The sequence below is a fragment of the Chaetodon trifascialis genome, chromosome 8 (genome assembly GCF_039877785.1).
Source record: "Chaetodon trifascialis isolate fChaTrf1 chromosome 8, fChaTrf1.hap1, whole genome shotgun sequence".
In the NCBI taxonomy this organism is placed as follows: domain Eukaryota; kingdom Metazoa; phylum Chordata; class Actinopteri; order Chaetodontiformes; family Chaetodontidae; genus Chaetodon; species Chaetodon trifascialis.
Window position 1 is genome coordinate 4,800,085 of NC_092063.1, and position 12,314 is coordinate 4,812,398.

Consider the following 12,314-nt stretch of genomic DNA (forward strand, 5'->3'; position numbering starts at 1 on the left):
TTTTTTTTCCTTACACCTCCCTTCGCTTTCTCTTGCTCCCGCCATGTCTCCCATTTCCGGTCACTCATTTCCTTCACCACGTCCAATCAGTTCAACTGGAACAGCTCAAACAATGAGCTGACATTAATCATTCCAACCTGTTTGCTTACAGTGTAGCTTTCATCACAGTTAGCATTTTAGAACAGCGTAGGAAATATAACTGCTTTTTCAAATATATTGAAGATGGGTTTATGATCTCTAATCACAGGTAGAATTCCCTCGTTCATGTTGCACAAAGACTGACTCATTTGTTTAGTCCTCTTTACGAATGCGCTGTTGAAGAAATGTCAGTCAGACATTTAGAGGATAATCTGCTGATATTGTACTTTATTCCACTACATCTATATTTTTCTTATTGTCAGCAAGCCCCATGAAAAGAGACGCTGCCTGCGTATTCAAAGCCTGTTACAGAGTTTTCCTTTTTGTGCTATAGACCCCCATTGCTGTCCAGAAACCATTAAAAAAACATAAACGAACCACGCTGTTGCCGTGGCTGACATGTTCATTACCAACATGGCCACTGTTTCGAGCTCATCCCACAGTCCATTAAACGTCTGTCGCCAGTACACCACATAATCAAAGGCTGAAAACAGTCCCTAACAATGAAAGACATGAGCTGCTTTTAAAGCCTGACATGGTTGAGAATTGCGAGACAAACTGTCGGTTTTGGTGTTTTCATGGGATAAATACGGCTGTCGCTGAGCAGAATCTTGAAGATACAGCCTATGACTTTCATGCACAGATCTAAATGACAGATGGAGTGCAGGTATACAGCGTGGTGTGAAGCACATTGCAATGCCCCACGTCGTTGCATGCGCTCATCAGAGGCAGCGGCGTTTGCTCAAGGACACTTGAGAGGTCGCCTGTAAATCTAACCTACAGTGTGAGAGCTTGTGGCTACAGGTCCAACTCTGCCAACACGGCAATGTGTGATGAGCCAAAACTTTTCTTCATCATCAAACACACGGTGACAGTGGCCGGTGTTAGCTACGAATCCCTGATGCAGGGGTTCGCCTCACTTTAGCTCAGGATGATCTCAGACAAGCATCAGGATCAAAACGAGAGTCCAGGAAGGTGTCAGGGATCGGTTCATTGTAAAATTATTATGGGACCATTCTTCGAAATGGGGCCGAAATCACCCCTGGCGTCCTCTTTTGCCAACTCCCATTAATTATTTCAGAATTTGCCTTGTAATCCACGCGGAGAATCCTACCCTGAACGAATGGGATGTCAGCTTTATGCAACTACTTGTAAAGGCATTACAGGGCGTTAAGTCCCGCGTGGATTTGAATTGGTCTCAGCAGTACAGGATTAGAGGCAGCAGGGATTAGACCTCGCCTTGAGGAAATACAGGAACAGGGGTGGCCAAGGGACTCAAGATATAGAAGACATATTGCTAGATACACCGACGGCACCGGGAAGCGGAGAGGCATCGTTATGCAAAGACTCCACCTCAGTAAACTCAGTCAGACTTTGCTTTTTCTTTGGCATTTTACAGAATCAGAACTCTGTCTGTCCACATATAATCCGTTAAATGAGCTTCTGTCTCAAGTAGAACACTATTAGGTTTTCATGTGGTGCAAATTAATTTCTTTGCTCACCGAGTGGATGATGGAAACAGCAAACAATCACAATAAGATTGTGTTGTGTTATTGCAGAATAAGCTGGTAGAAACTTAATGTTTGGCTCAAGGATGGTACAAAACACCTGAACCTCCTTCCTGCTTCTGTCTCTGCCCACACATCTATTTTTTCTCCCATGCTGCTTAGGGCCTACTCTCTAATGAAAGATGGTGCATCCAACAAGTGGACAGCTCTACAGAAGTATGAGCTTGTCCTCTGTGGAATCACTGACCGCGGGGCCGTTTCATTCCAGCTAAACACACTGACCGGCACCTCCATTAGCAACCTAATGTGATTGCAGAGAGCCCGAGCCCAGTCTGAGCTAACAGGCCTGCATGAAGACAAACGAGCGCAATTCAGCATGTTACAGCCGTGGGTTATTCTGTTAGCCGCCGGCCTGGAAGTGAGTGCGAGATGCAGGATCTCAGGATGAACGCAGAGAGACAGGGTATGTGAGAGAGAGATGAGCTGCGTCTCCTCTCCGCCTGCATGCTGTTGGAGTTTGGGGATGTGGCTGACGGTGGCATCACCTCAGGACAGACTTTGGGTGGTGAAAGGTGACAGATGTGCGCTGGTGTTGTGAAAACAACAGGTAAGTTATGGTGGTCCAGCCCGCTGCTCGACGCCGTGAGCGGCAGCTGTGGCACACACACCTCCTTGGAGTCATAACTCAGTCAGATTTATACACACAAACATCAAACACATCAGTGTCACTTACACTGTCTGAGGATATCATTATCTCCAATGTCCGTCGTGTATAAACCTCCATAAATCCACTTAGAAATCACTGGAAAAACTCCAGATCTTGCAGGAGAATCACCATATTTTTTAGGTTTTCTTCAGTATTAAAGTAATCCTGTGACAGGACAGATAAAAAAGCTAATTCAGCATATTTTTAATGGTGCCAATGTGCCAAAATGTGAACAAACACAGGCTAAAAGAACAGGCCTGAGGCTGTAGCCCACATGTCACTGACTGAACCTATGGCAGCTTACGCTTCCTGTTTGTCCCCCAAAGCATTATAGGAAATGTAGTTCCCTCCTCACCCGCCCTGGGAGGTGGCTCAACAGAAAGACGCGAAAGCAGATTTTGGCTCTATGCAATTTTTAACCAGCAAAGTTTATTTATATATAACAACAGTACAAAGTGAATCCTTGGCTTGCAAAATAGGTGTGCTTCATATTTACAATAGGTACACAATAATATATTATCATAACAAAACCAAAGCAAATAAAAAAAACAAGAGAACAACCTTTTTTAAATACTTTAAGTTTCTTACAATTTTCACAACACTTTTATAAAACAAGAAGAACAGACAGCCATTATTATTATCATCATCATCATCATCATCATCATCATCATTGCCAGTAATTACTATTTTACAGAACTCCAGTGTCTACAAAGGGTTTGTTTACAATGTGTTTAAAATGGAAGGATACTCATTTTATACTTGGTGATATTTTGACTTGAGAGTAATACATCGATCTGGATTTCACTTCCTCTGATGTCGTAAAGCAAACCAAAACGCCGGCTAAATGCTTCGTCTTGTGTAAGGAATGACACGTGCCTGTCAAAAACCACAACGCCATCTCTTCGGCAACACGTTACACTGAGAGCAAAAAAGTGCACAAAGCATCTTCAATGAGCAGTCAGCTTGAGCTGAAACGAGGTTGTGTTTGTGAGCACAACTGGCAGTCAAATGGGATTCTGCGCTGCAGAAAGAGTAAACAAACTTCTCTCTTCTCAGTTCAAACTGAATTAAAACCGTCCCAGAAATAAGTGTAGAGCATGGAAACAAGCTATATCTAATTTTAAAAAAAAAAAAAATCTCTTTCACAAAGAAAAGGTGCATTCAGCTGTGATTTAAGACGTGTACAAACGGGCTTTCGGGAAGAGTTGCAGGTAATGACGGTGCAGATCGATATGGCAGAACTGAAGCATGAAGCAAAACACATGCAGAAATCTCACACAAGACAAAAGGAAACGTCCTGATATAAATGATCTCTGAGAGAAAAAAATCAAAGCCACTCTCAACCAATTTGCGTGCCTCTGATTACGTTCGTCACAATTCTGAATGCAGGAGAGCTCATCTAAGAGTTGGAAAGACTCTAATAAACGTACATTTCTTCCCTTGCAGAAAGGAAAAGGCATTTAGGTCCTGTTAAAACAAACAAACAAAAAAAAGCATTACTCCAGACAAGCAATGTGAGGTATGAGGAGGATACAATTCTATTTGCTGGAATTGGGAAGACACCTTAATCAAAAGGAAGAAGCTTTATGTTTTACTGCGCCATTGTGTACCTAAAGATGTTCATTAGGGAGTGAGAAGGTGCTATTTCAGATTCCCACTTCTGCCCCCACTGGCCAGACACGGGAACAGCGTGTCAATCATCACCTTATCCTACATTTCTCCTTGCCTGTTAGTTTGATGTTTTTTTTTCTTTCCATCTCCTGATCACACTGTGCACACAACTGACTCAGATCAAAGAGCAGCTTCAAAGCCGGAGCAGGAAACTAGAGCTAAAGGGGTTCTCTCTCTTCCTCCCTCTCTCCTCATTTCTCGACACTTCTCTTCAAACGGCCCGGGCGAGCCGAGCGCCGAGCGAGGCGGCGTCTGCCTGAGCCGGGCCGTACCCTCTTCACCTTTCCTTTTGCTTTATCTCGCTAAGACGGTTTGCAGCGGAGCCAGGTGTCGCCGAAGAACCGCCGGGCTCCGAAGCACTGGGAGGACCGTGCCCGAGTCGAGGACTAACAAGATCAGGAACGGTAAGCAGGTGGGTATCTAAGGCCACAGAGGAAAGAAGCACCTTTCACCCACTACTGCTGTTTGTCATGCTCTCAATGCACACGACCGCAGAGCACTGTGCAAACCTTTGACACTACCTATTTTCAAGTACTTGATGTAAACAACAAGCAAACATGTGTCTCGGAAGAAAATGAAATGGCCGATCCAGAGGACGGATTCTACAGTTTGTTGTCATCCAGCTAGAAGGTCGGAAGGTTACATCAGCCTTTGAGCTTGTGACGTTTTGGTTTAAGTCAGGAGACGCATCCACACGACATGAAACAGCCTGTTTTTTTGTGTTTTTTCCTCATTCCCGGATCTCTTTCCTCCTGCTCATGTTTCGTACCTTTCACAGTTTCAACACTCACGGATCCACTTACGTAAGCTCCAACTTTAACCGGCTCTAGACTCAGATACGAGAGCTTTGCTCCTTCTGTAAAGCATAAACCGACTTTTGACGTATTAGCGAACCATTTGAAAGAACGGGATCTTTTGGCACTTGACCCACGCAGCTTCGCTTCTCACTGTCTGTGCGAGGACACTGGCGGCGGTCGGGCGGGATCTCCCATCAGCTGACATTTCAGCTGGCCAACTGGAGCTGGCGTGACTCATTGGCACTTGATAAAACCAAAGATGGACCCTTGGAGCACTTCTGATGTGTGACAGCATGCATGCAAAGTACACAGAAAGCTGATCAAGTTCCCAAAAAGATACAAATTGTGGTTATATAACGGAGAGTTGTAGCCTACAGAAACCATTCGCTCTAGTCTGGTCTTGAATAGCTGCGAGCTGTGCTGGATGAGCAGCGACGGCCGCGGCGCCGACGATACGCACTCTCCTCCAGCAGGAAAGTGATTTAGAGTAAGTAACGTTGGGGAAGCGGTCGGATGGGCTGGGGCCGGGGCGGACGAATGGAGTCGTTCACTTTGACGAGCTACTGCAAATACCTACGGAGCGCCAGTTCAACTGAGCCCCGCTCTGTTTGCACAACTCAAATAGACATACAATCAAACAAAGAAATAAAAAAGAAACAGTTGTACATTCACATACACTGATTGGCAAGTTATCGACCGGTACATACACAGATGACCTAACTGCTGAGAAAAGCCTTGGACACCAGAGTGATGCTGATTTCAGGTCATCTTCCTAAATACACTACAGGCTTCAGCGCCGTCATCCTCAGTTTAGGTGCAAGCATGCTGGCTGAACGGTGACCACCGCGGGCGGAGTTCCATTGGCTCTTAGATGATGAGCACAAGTTTCATGTTTTCCTGTACACTTCTGATTGGTTAAAGAGCAGAGGTTTTCTCCGTGTCGTGTGAAGCATCAGTCCGAGGAGGGAAGGAGCGAGAGAAGACGTGGACCACGGCCTGTGCGACCGCCACGCGACCCCCGCGTAGCGTTACGCTCTGCGTGTCTTTATACAGCAACACTTATGGGATCCGGGGTGGATATTTCAACTGCAACTGATAATATTCAAATGTACAAGTACAAAAATAAAATCTGAGAAATCTGAATGCAAACTGTCCAACGTGGTGAGAACCGTGCTTCTGCTTCTCGCCTTTTTTCTTTTTTTTTCTTTAATCTCCGTTTCACACTCAGAGTTTCTGACTGAGCGCAGAATAAATCTGTTCCTCCGTTTGCTCTCGCGGTCCTGCAGGAGCCTCCTCCAACACACGCTCATGCACACACACGCACACACACACACAACATACAATTTCCTGTCGAACTGAGAGAAAATATCTTTTGAGAAAAAGAAACAAACAAAAATAAATAAATACAAGCCATGTTGTTGCCTTCTCTGCTGATGGTCCTTCCTTACGCCATCATCGGCTCCGGCTGCAGGGCCTCTGTCTCGCAGTCTGTGGACCCTCAGCTGGTGCCGCCATGGAAGGAGGTACGAGAATCACAAACTAAAGCGGTTGTATGTCTGTCAGAGAGGTCCCGGGTCTGGTTCGTGGTTCTAGCTCCCATGGTGAGAGGTAAGTAATGCGGGACCTTTCGGGAGGTCCTGTAGAGATTGTGGTCCTGTTTCTTGTTCTCTCTCTCTTTCAGTAAATGGGTGGGTGGGGGTGGGGGAGGTCACTCTCAGCTCTCAAGCGACATAGCAGAGATGAGCTGCTCCACCTTGTAGGCCAACCTCTGCTTCCGGGCCTGTTCGTCCTGCTCCAGGGCCGCTGTGATCTGTGCAGAGGAGGAAACGCGGTCAAATAACAGCGATGGTGTTCATGCTATCATGAGATCTGATGACACTGAATGGAAAATAATGCACTTCTTCACAAAGTGGAGGCTGTTCTTTTAGGTTTGGACATGACATGAAAGCGAAAGAAAGGAATTACATCACCGCCTTTGTCTCTGACAACACGCAGAAATATCTGCGTATTAGCCTTTCCCGTTTTATCTTCTGAGCCCATTTCTTGTAAATTTGGCATTTGTCAAGTCGGGTTCAAAAGGGACTCAGACAGGCTCTCCCCCTTCCTCCTCTCATCTAGTGTCTGCCTTGTCAGGACGAATCTGTGTCAGAGTGACACCAACACACACGGCAGAGGCCTTTAATATGAATACAGAGCGGCGGCAAACATTACAACATGGGCCACGTTTTTATCACCTCTGATATGATCTCTGCATCCGACCGCTGCAGCCTTTGTCTCTGCACACAGTGTCTGCTTTGCTGCTGCGGATCCATTTCACATAGAACTACACCAGACTGGAGTGAAGTGTTTGACTCAATTATTGATGGTTCAAACAAAAATAATTAATTGACCCTCTTATGCAACACATATTTAAACCATTCTGATGTCAGAGGTAAATAATAGATGAATGAGGGAGAGGAAGTGTCACCCACAATGAACCATTCATCCACATGTTCCCTTTACTCATTTAGCCACTCAGGGTTACTCCGAGGCTACGTCAGCAAAGGCAGGAAATCACTCATAAAAGCTGATGGAGTTTCTGCTTTGTGCAAACATTTTGTCAGCTTCAACTATCAAGTCATCTACAGCTGTGAGTGCTGTGGTTATTTTTGTGCTTTCGTGCATCAAAATTCCCGTCAGGTGTGATGGGAGTGACATTTTGCTGCCTTTATGTCCTTCAGTCAATCAGAAGCACACTTTTAGGCGGGTTGGTAGCTGCTTCACCTTTTCCGGAGTAAAAGTTGTCTGTCTGGAAAACACTTCAGCAACATTCTTCTTCTCGTTTTTCTTTTTTTGCATAGCACAGCAAAGCTTTGTTTGCTGCCTGTCCTGTTGCAGAGCACAGCGTCTGTCTGCCCACCTACCATCTTCCACTCATCTGCTTAAGTGCTCTTAAAGGCTGGCAGCTACAGGCAGAGCGTTTCCTCCTCCTCATCGGGCCCGATAGCGATCTATTATTAATCTGCAGCACTGTATGCAGGTGCGGCTCCCACTGCCATCTCCCGAATCCATTTAAGCAGGCTGCAGCCCTGGCCTGGTTCGCCTGACGCACGGCCCTTTGTGAAGGGGCTGAGCAAGAACGAGCAACTGCTGGCGGAGCTCGCCGAGGCTTTTTGTGCCCAGACGCCGCACGCATGATGGGGTTCAGGCGTGGCCTGTGTGTGGGTGAAACGAGCGCGTTTGCGTACGTCTCCATGCGTGTGTGCGGCAGACGGCGACAACTGCAGAGGCAGCAAAAGTGAAGGTACGAGATTCATGGAGAGCAAAGGGGAGGCTGACTGGATAATGGGTAAAAAGAGAAGGAACGTACAGGAAGGAGGGGAAATGAGAGAAAGAGAGCGAGAAGGAGAGAGAGATACTGTGGTCCAACATAAAGGTCAGGCTAATACTTCCCAGAGGAGGAGCTGACATTAGAAGCAGAACGTCTCCATAAATGCACTCTCTCTCTTCCTTTCCTTTCTTCCTCCCTCCCATTTTATGCTTCCTGTGATCTGACAGTGTGTGTGTGTGTGTGTGTGTGTGTGTGTGTGTGTGTGTGTGTGTGTTGCCTATGATTCTGCTCATGAGAGCCCTATATAACAGATCACCCACTCTAGCTGAGCACAGGCGAAAGGACAGAGCGGCATGCTGAGAGCTTGTAGACATTCACTTTCTACTCTACAGATCAGACACGCTGCCTTGTTAAGCTCAGGTCTCACCAGACCTCTGGGCTTTGGGGAAGTCTACTGAAGACTCTGAGCTGACCTCACTAACCTTTGCCAGTTACGAACAGTCTGGGAACACCGAGGGCAAGATATACAGTGCGTACATTATAGCGTGGGGCAAATTTGCGGCACGCCTTTTGTTCAATTTGCGCTCGCAATCTGCCCGTAATTAGCGGCTGATTTGCTAAGGCAGCAGCTCGTTATGCAATCAGCGGCCGGGACTGCCCTCCAGGTAAAATCTGCAAGTGAAGGAGCTCAGTGTGTCGACCAGAGGGGGGATCTGCCAGAGATCACCGAGCTCAGAAAAGAAACTGTGCTGCACAGTAAATAAGTAGCCAAATGCATAATAACCTATTTGTAGGAATGTATGTTATTAATGCAACAGGAGACATTAAATGGTGAGAGAGAGATGGTGCAGAGCAGGTGGAGGATGATGACACAGATGATGTTTCAATAGAATAAATGTCTCATTAAATTCAGTTAAAAAAAAACACCATTTTTCATCCTCTTTTGGTTTGTTGTTGTAAAATCTATGTAAAATCTGCTGTGTTCATTTGTAACTTTCCGTCATCTGGCTTTGATTCATTTATTTCGCCGCAGACGCTGAGATGATTCGAGTCTCTTTTTTCCCCACTGCTTTTAAATACTCCTGTGATATCTGTGCCTCCTGAGGATTGTTTTGTGCAAAACCGATCCTCGTAAAAGTGCACAAAGCTTAGCGCTTCCTGCAGACTGCACAATCGACCACGCTTACGATGCCTCCTTCCTCTCTCTGTGCAGCTCTCCTGCAAGTATACAAATGGTGACGGAGAGAAATCCACCGCTGGTACGCAGACTGCTGCTCAGGTGTGAGGCGAACTGGCTTTGATGAATAACACGTGCTATGCCAGGTGCATTAAAAACAACTGTGCTAATGTTATCACTTACCTCCTCGCTGTACTTGCTGATGTAAGAGTAGATCTCATTGAGTGCGCTGAGCATGTTGAACTCTGTGGAGTGGAGTCTGGCCTGTTCTGCCAAATAGGCGTTCATGTCCTGGTCGCTAATGGCTGGCAGCCGGTTGATGTCAGCGTAGTACCTGAGGACCCAGACGCTTAGCATCACACACAGGGACTCACTGAGTCAATGCAACAGCTCAGCTGAGACCTAAATTCTTCATGTAGTCAAATTTTTGTGCCATAACATCATTTTCACGAACAACGCTCGCCTGTAACAGTCACTCTCAAAAGGCTTTTACAGAATCTGGTTGAGAATTGCAGACATGAAGAAAGAGAATTATGAATCAATTTTCCCAAAGATCCCAGTTTCTCCTGTAAGAGGATATGACAGAAGAGATCAGAATGGCGTATAATGCGAGTGCATCAGCTCCTACCTCTCTACCCAGCTCTTGTAATTGGGGATATCTTTAGCGTAGAGCAGCTTATTGGACGGGGAGTCTTTGCCCAGGCGGTGCTCTGAAGTGGAGCAAGAATCCATAAAAGTCTGAGCTACAACTGACAGACAGGCGTCCGTGATGCTGCTCTTATGGATGTCGAACACAAACTGCGGGTTCTTGATCACGTTCACCCAGAAACGCAACGGAAGGCTGGAAGACGGAGACAAAGAGAAGAAAGAATTATTACGTGACACGAGAGCAGCTGTGTCACGCTGTTCTGGACGTGACGCTGCTTTGTGGCTCGTACCAGTTGCTTTTCCACGTGTGACGCACGTCTGTGTCGTGGATGCCGTGTTTGTCCGCCTGCTCGTCCAGGAAGTCAAACATGTATTTGATGGCGAGGGGCAGAGTGCTCCCTCGGTGGACCGTGCTGAACAACGTCTCAAACAGATCGTCGACAAATTTTTGTAGCGTACCCTGAGAGAAGGAGAGTACACAGAGGTGAGGGATTCATGGGAAACGACTGAACATCTGACCCCGAAACTGTTACTAAGTACATTTACTCAATTACTGTACTTTCAGAGGCAAATCTACTTTTTAGTTCACTACTTTTCGTACATTTGACAGCTGTTGTGACTCTTCAGATTCCAACTTTTCATACCCTTCCGCGAAAACCACGTATCTCCAAATTCGGTTTTGGTTGTCCTACTCCTTAATATAAATAAATCATTTAAAAAGCAACAACCTCAGATTAGCTGGAAAAATGCATCGTCACTGAGCTAAAAACAGGCTGTTTTTCTGAGTTCATGAAAAGTTTTTAGAGTTTTGTGGACAGAGATGGCATAAATACATCATGGTCTTATCGAATATGATGCAGTGCTGAAGATTAAATTAGCAAACAGTAAATAAAGCAGATATAATTAGCACAACCTGCGTGCTAATGTCCGAACAGATCCAGTGACACTGACATGCAGAGAAGTGTCAGAGAGCCCTGGCGTACCTTGGTAGCTAGCAGCCTGGTCAGATAGATCTCAGAAACCATCTTGCTGCCGCGGTCTCCTTCCTTCTGGTCTCCGTGCTCGTGGTTCTTCACCAGGTGCCACACCTTGACACCACTTTCTAGATCAGGCGTGATCATGGGAGCACGTGAGCGGAGGCTGTCGGGGCTGCCCGTGTAGCGGAACGAAGAGTCTGTCCGGGAGAGGAAAGAGATACAGATCAGCCTAAATGACCGTGATTACAAAAGCGTCCCCCAAACGCAGCACTGTGTAAATTAAGCATATGCTAATGCACACACACACACACGCACATGTGCACACAAAGCCCCTCACTCATTCCTATCTGGCCTCGGTAACTCATTACAAAGCCGAATCCGCCTCCTGCTCAGAGGCTGTGAAGGAGACTGCAGCGGTGGATAATTTCATAGAAATGTAATGAAAGGGAAGAGTCAGTGGCGTCACATTGCTTCCTCGTGGCCCTCTTGAATCTGGAATCCTTGATGACACACAAAGATGGCTGAAAACGGCCTTTTAGCACCCGTCTGTCAGGACAGCAGCATTCAGAAAACGCTACATATTGTTTCCTTCGTCTCTCTGTCAGGAATCATTTGATAATTGTTTGCTTTTTGTCTAATCTCATTCATATTCTCCTCCTTTTTAATCCCCGCCTCACTGACTGTGGCATGCTTGTGCCTGGCTCCTCTTAAAAGCACTCATAATTGGCTCTTGCCTGCCACATTGTAGTGGCGCCATGTTGCAAACGTCCCTGTCACTCTCTAATCAACGCATCAAAAGATCCCTAATTTGTTAAGCGTCGAAGCCACCCTCCCTCATCCATACGTCCTCGTGCCTGCTCCTCGTTCCTGCCTCCTTGCTCGTCGCTCAGACTGAACGATGCTGGTTTCAGTTTCCCTAATTAGCCCACGTCAGCTCCTGGCAGCGGGGTCTCTGGAGACTCAGGATCTGAGGATCCTGTTGAGGATCTCTCTGACCTGGCTTCAAAGGCCGAGCTGAACAGCAAAGCTTTTTGGTGCCAATACAGCCACTCAGACCAGGCTGAACCTCTGGACTGGCCCCTGGGGACCACGCCTTGAGTAGGAGGGGTTAGAAATGCGTGCATGTGTGCAGGGTGGAGTGAGCCCCCAAATCCCATCTTAATCCAGTCACTGTTTTTTTTTCACAGCTTTGCTATTTCCCCTCAATCCTCCCGGCCTCCTCTGCCTCTCCCCATCTCCTCTGATGCTAAGCAGCGACCTGCAGCCCTTCTCTCCTCCTCTGCAAGCTGGACACAAGCAGGCAGCAGCGGAGCTTTCTGGCTGGGGGGGGGGGCTGTCGGTGGTGTAAATTGAGTCAAGATGCTAAGTGTTGAACGTTAAAT

At 46.6% G+C, this 12,314-nt stretch overlaps 1 protein-coding gene across 1 annotated transcript in view; it reads right to left on the bottom strand.

Annotated features, from left to right (window-relative positions):
- Positions 1–2,748: 2,748 nt before the first annotated feature.
- Positions 2,749–12,314, bottom strand: part of plxna2 (plexin A2) — a 166,215-nt gene continuing 156,649 nt past the window's right edge. Inside the window, exons 28-32 of the mRNA XM_070967634.1 lie at positions 10,939–11,129; positions 10,246–10,415; positions 9,936–10,148; positions 9,491–9,641; positions 2,749–6,630 (exon numbers count right to left, since the gene is read on the bottom strand). Of these exons, the coding sequence (XP_070823735.1) occupies positions 6,535–6,630; positions 9,491–9,641; positions 9,936–10,148; positions 10,246–10,415; positions 10,939–11,129 (821 nt within the window). The 3' untranslated portion in view covers positions 2,749–6,534. The remainder of the gene's footprint in view (positions 6,631–9,490; positions 9,642–9,935; positions 10,149–10,245; positions 10,416–10,938; positions 11,130–12,314) is intronic.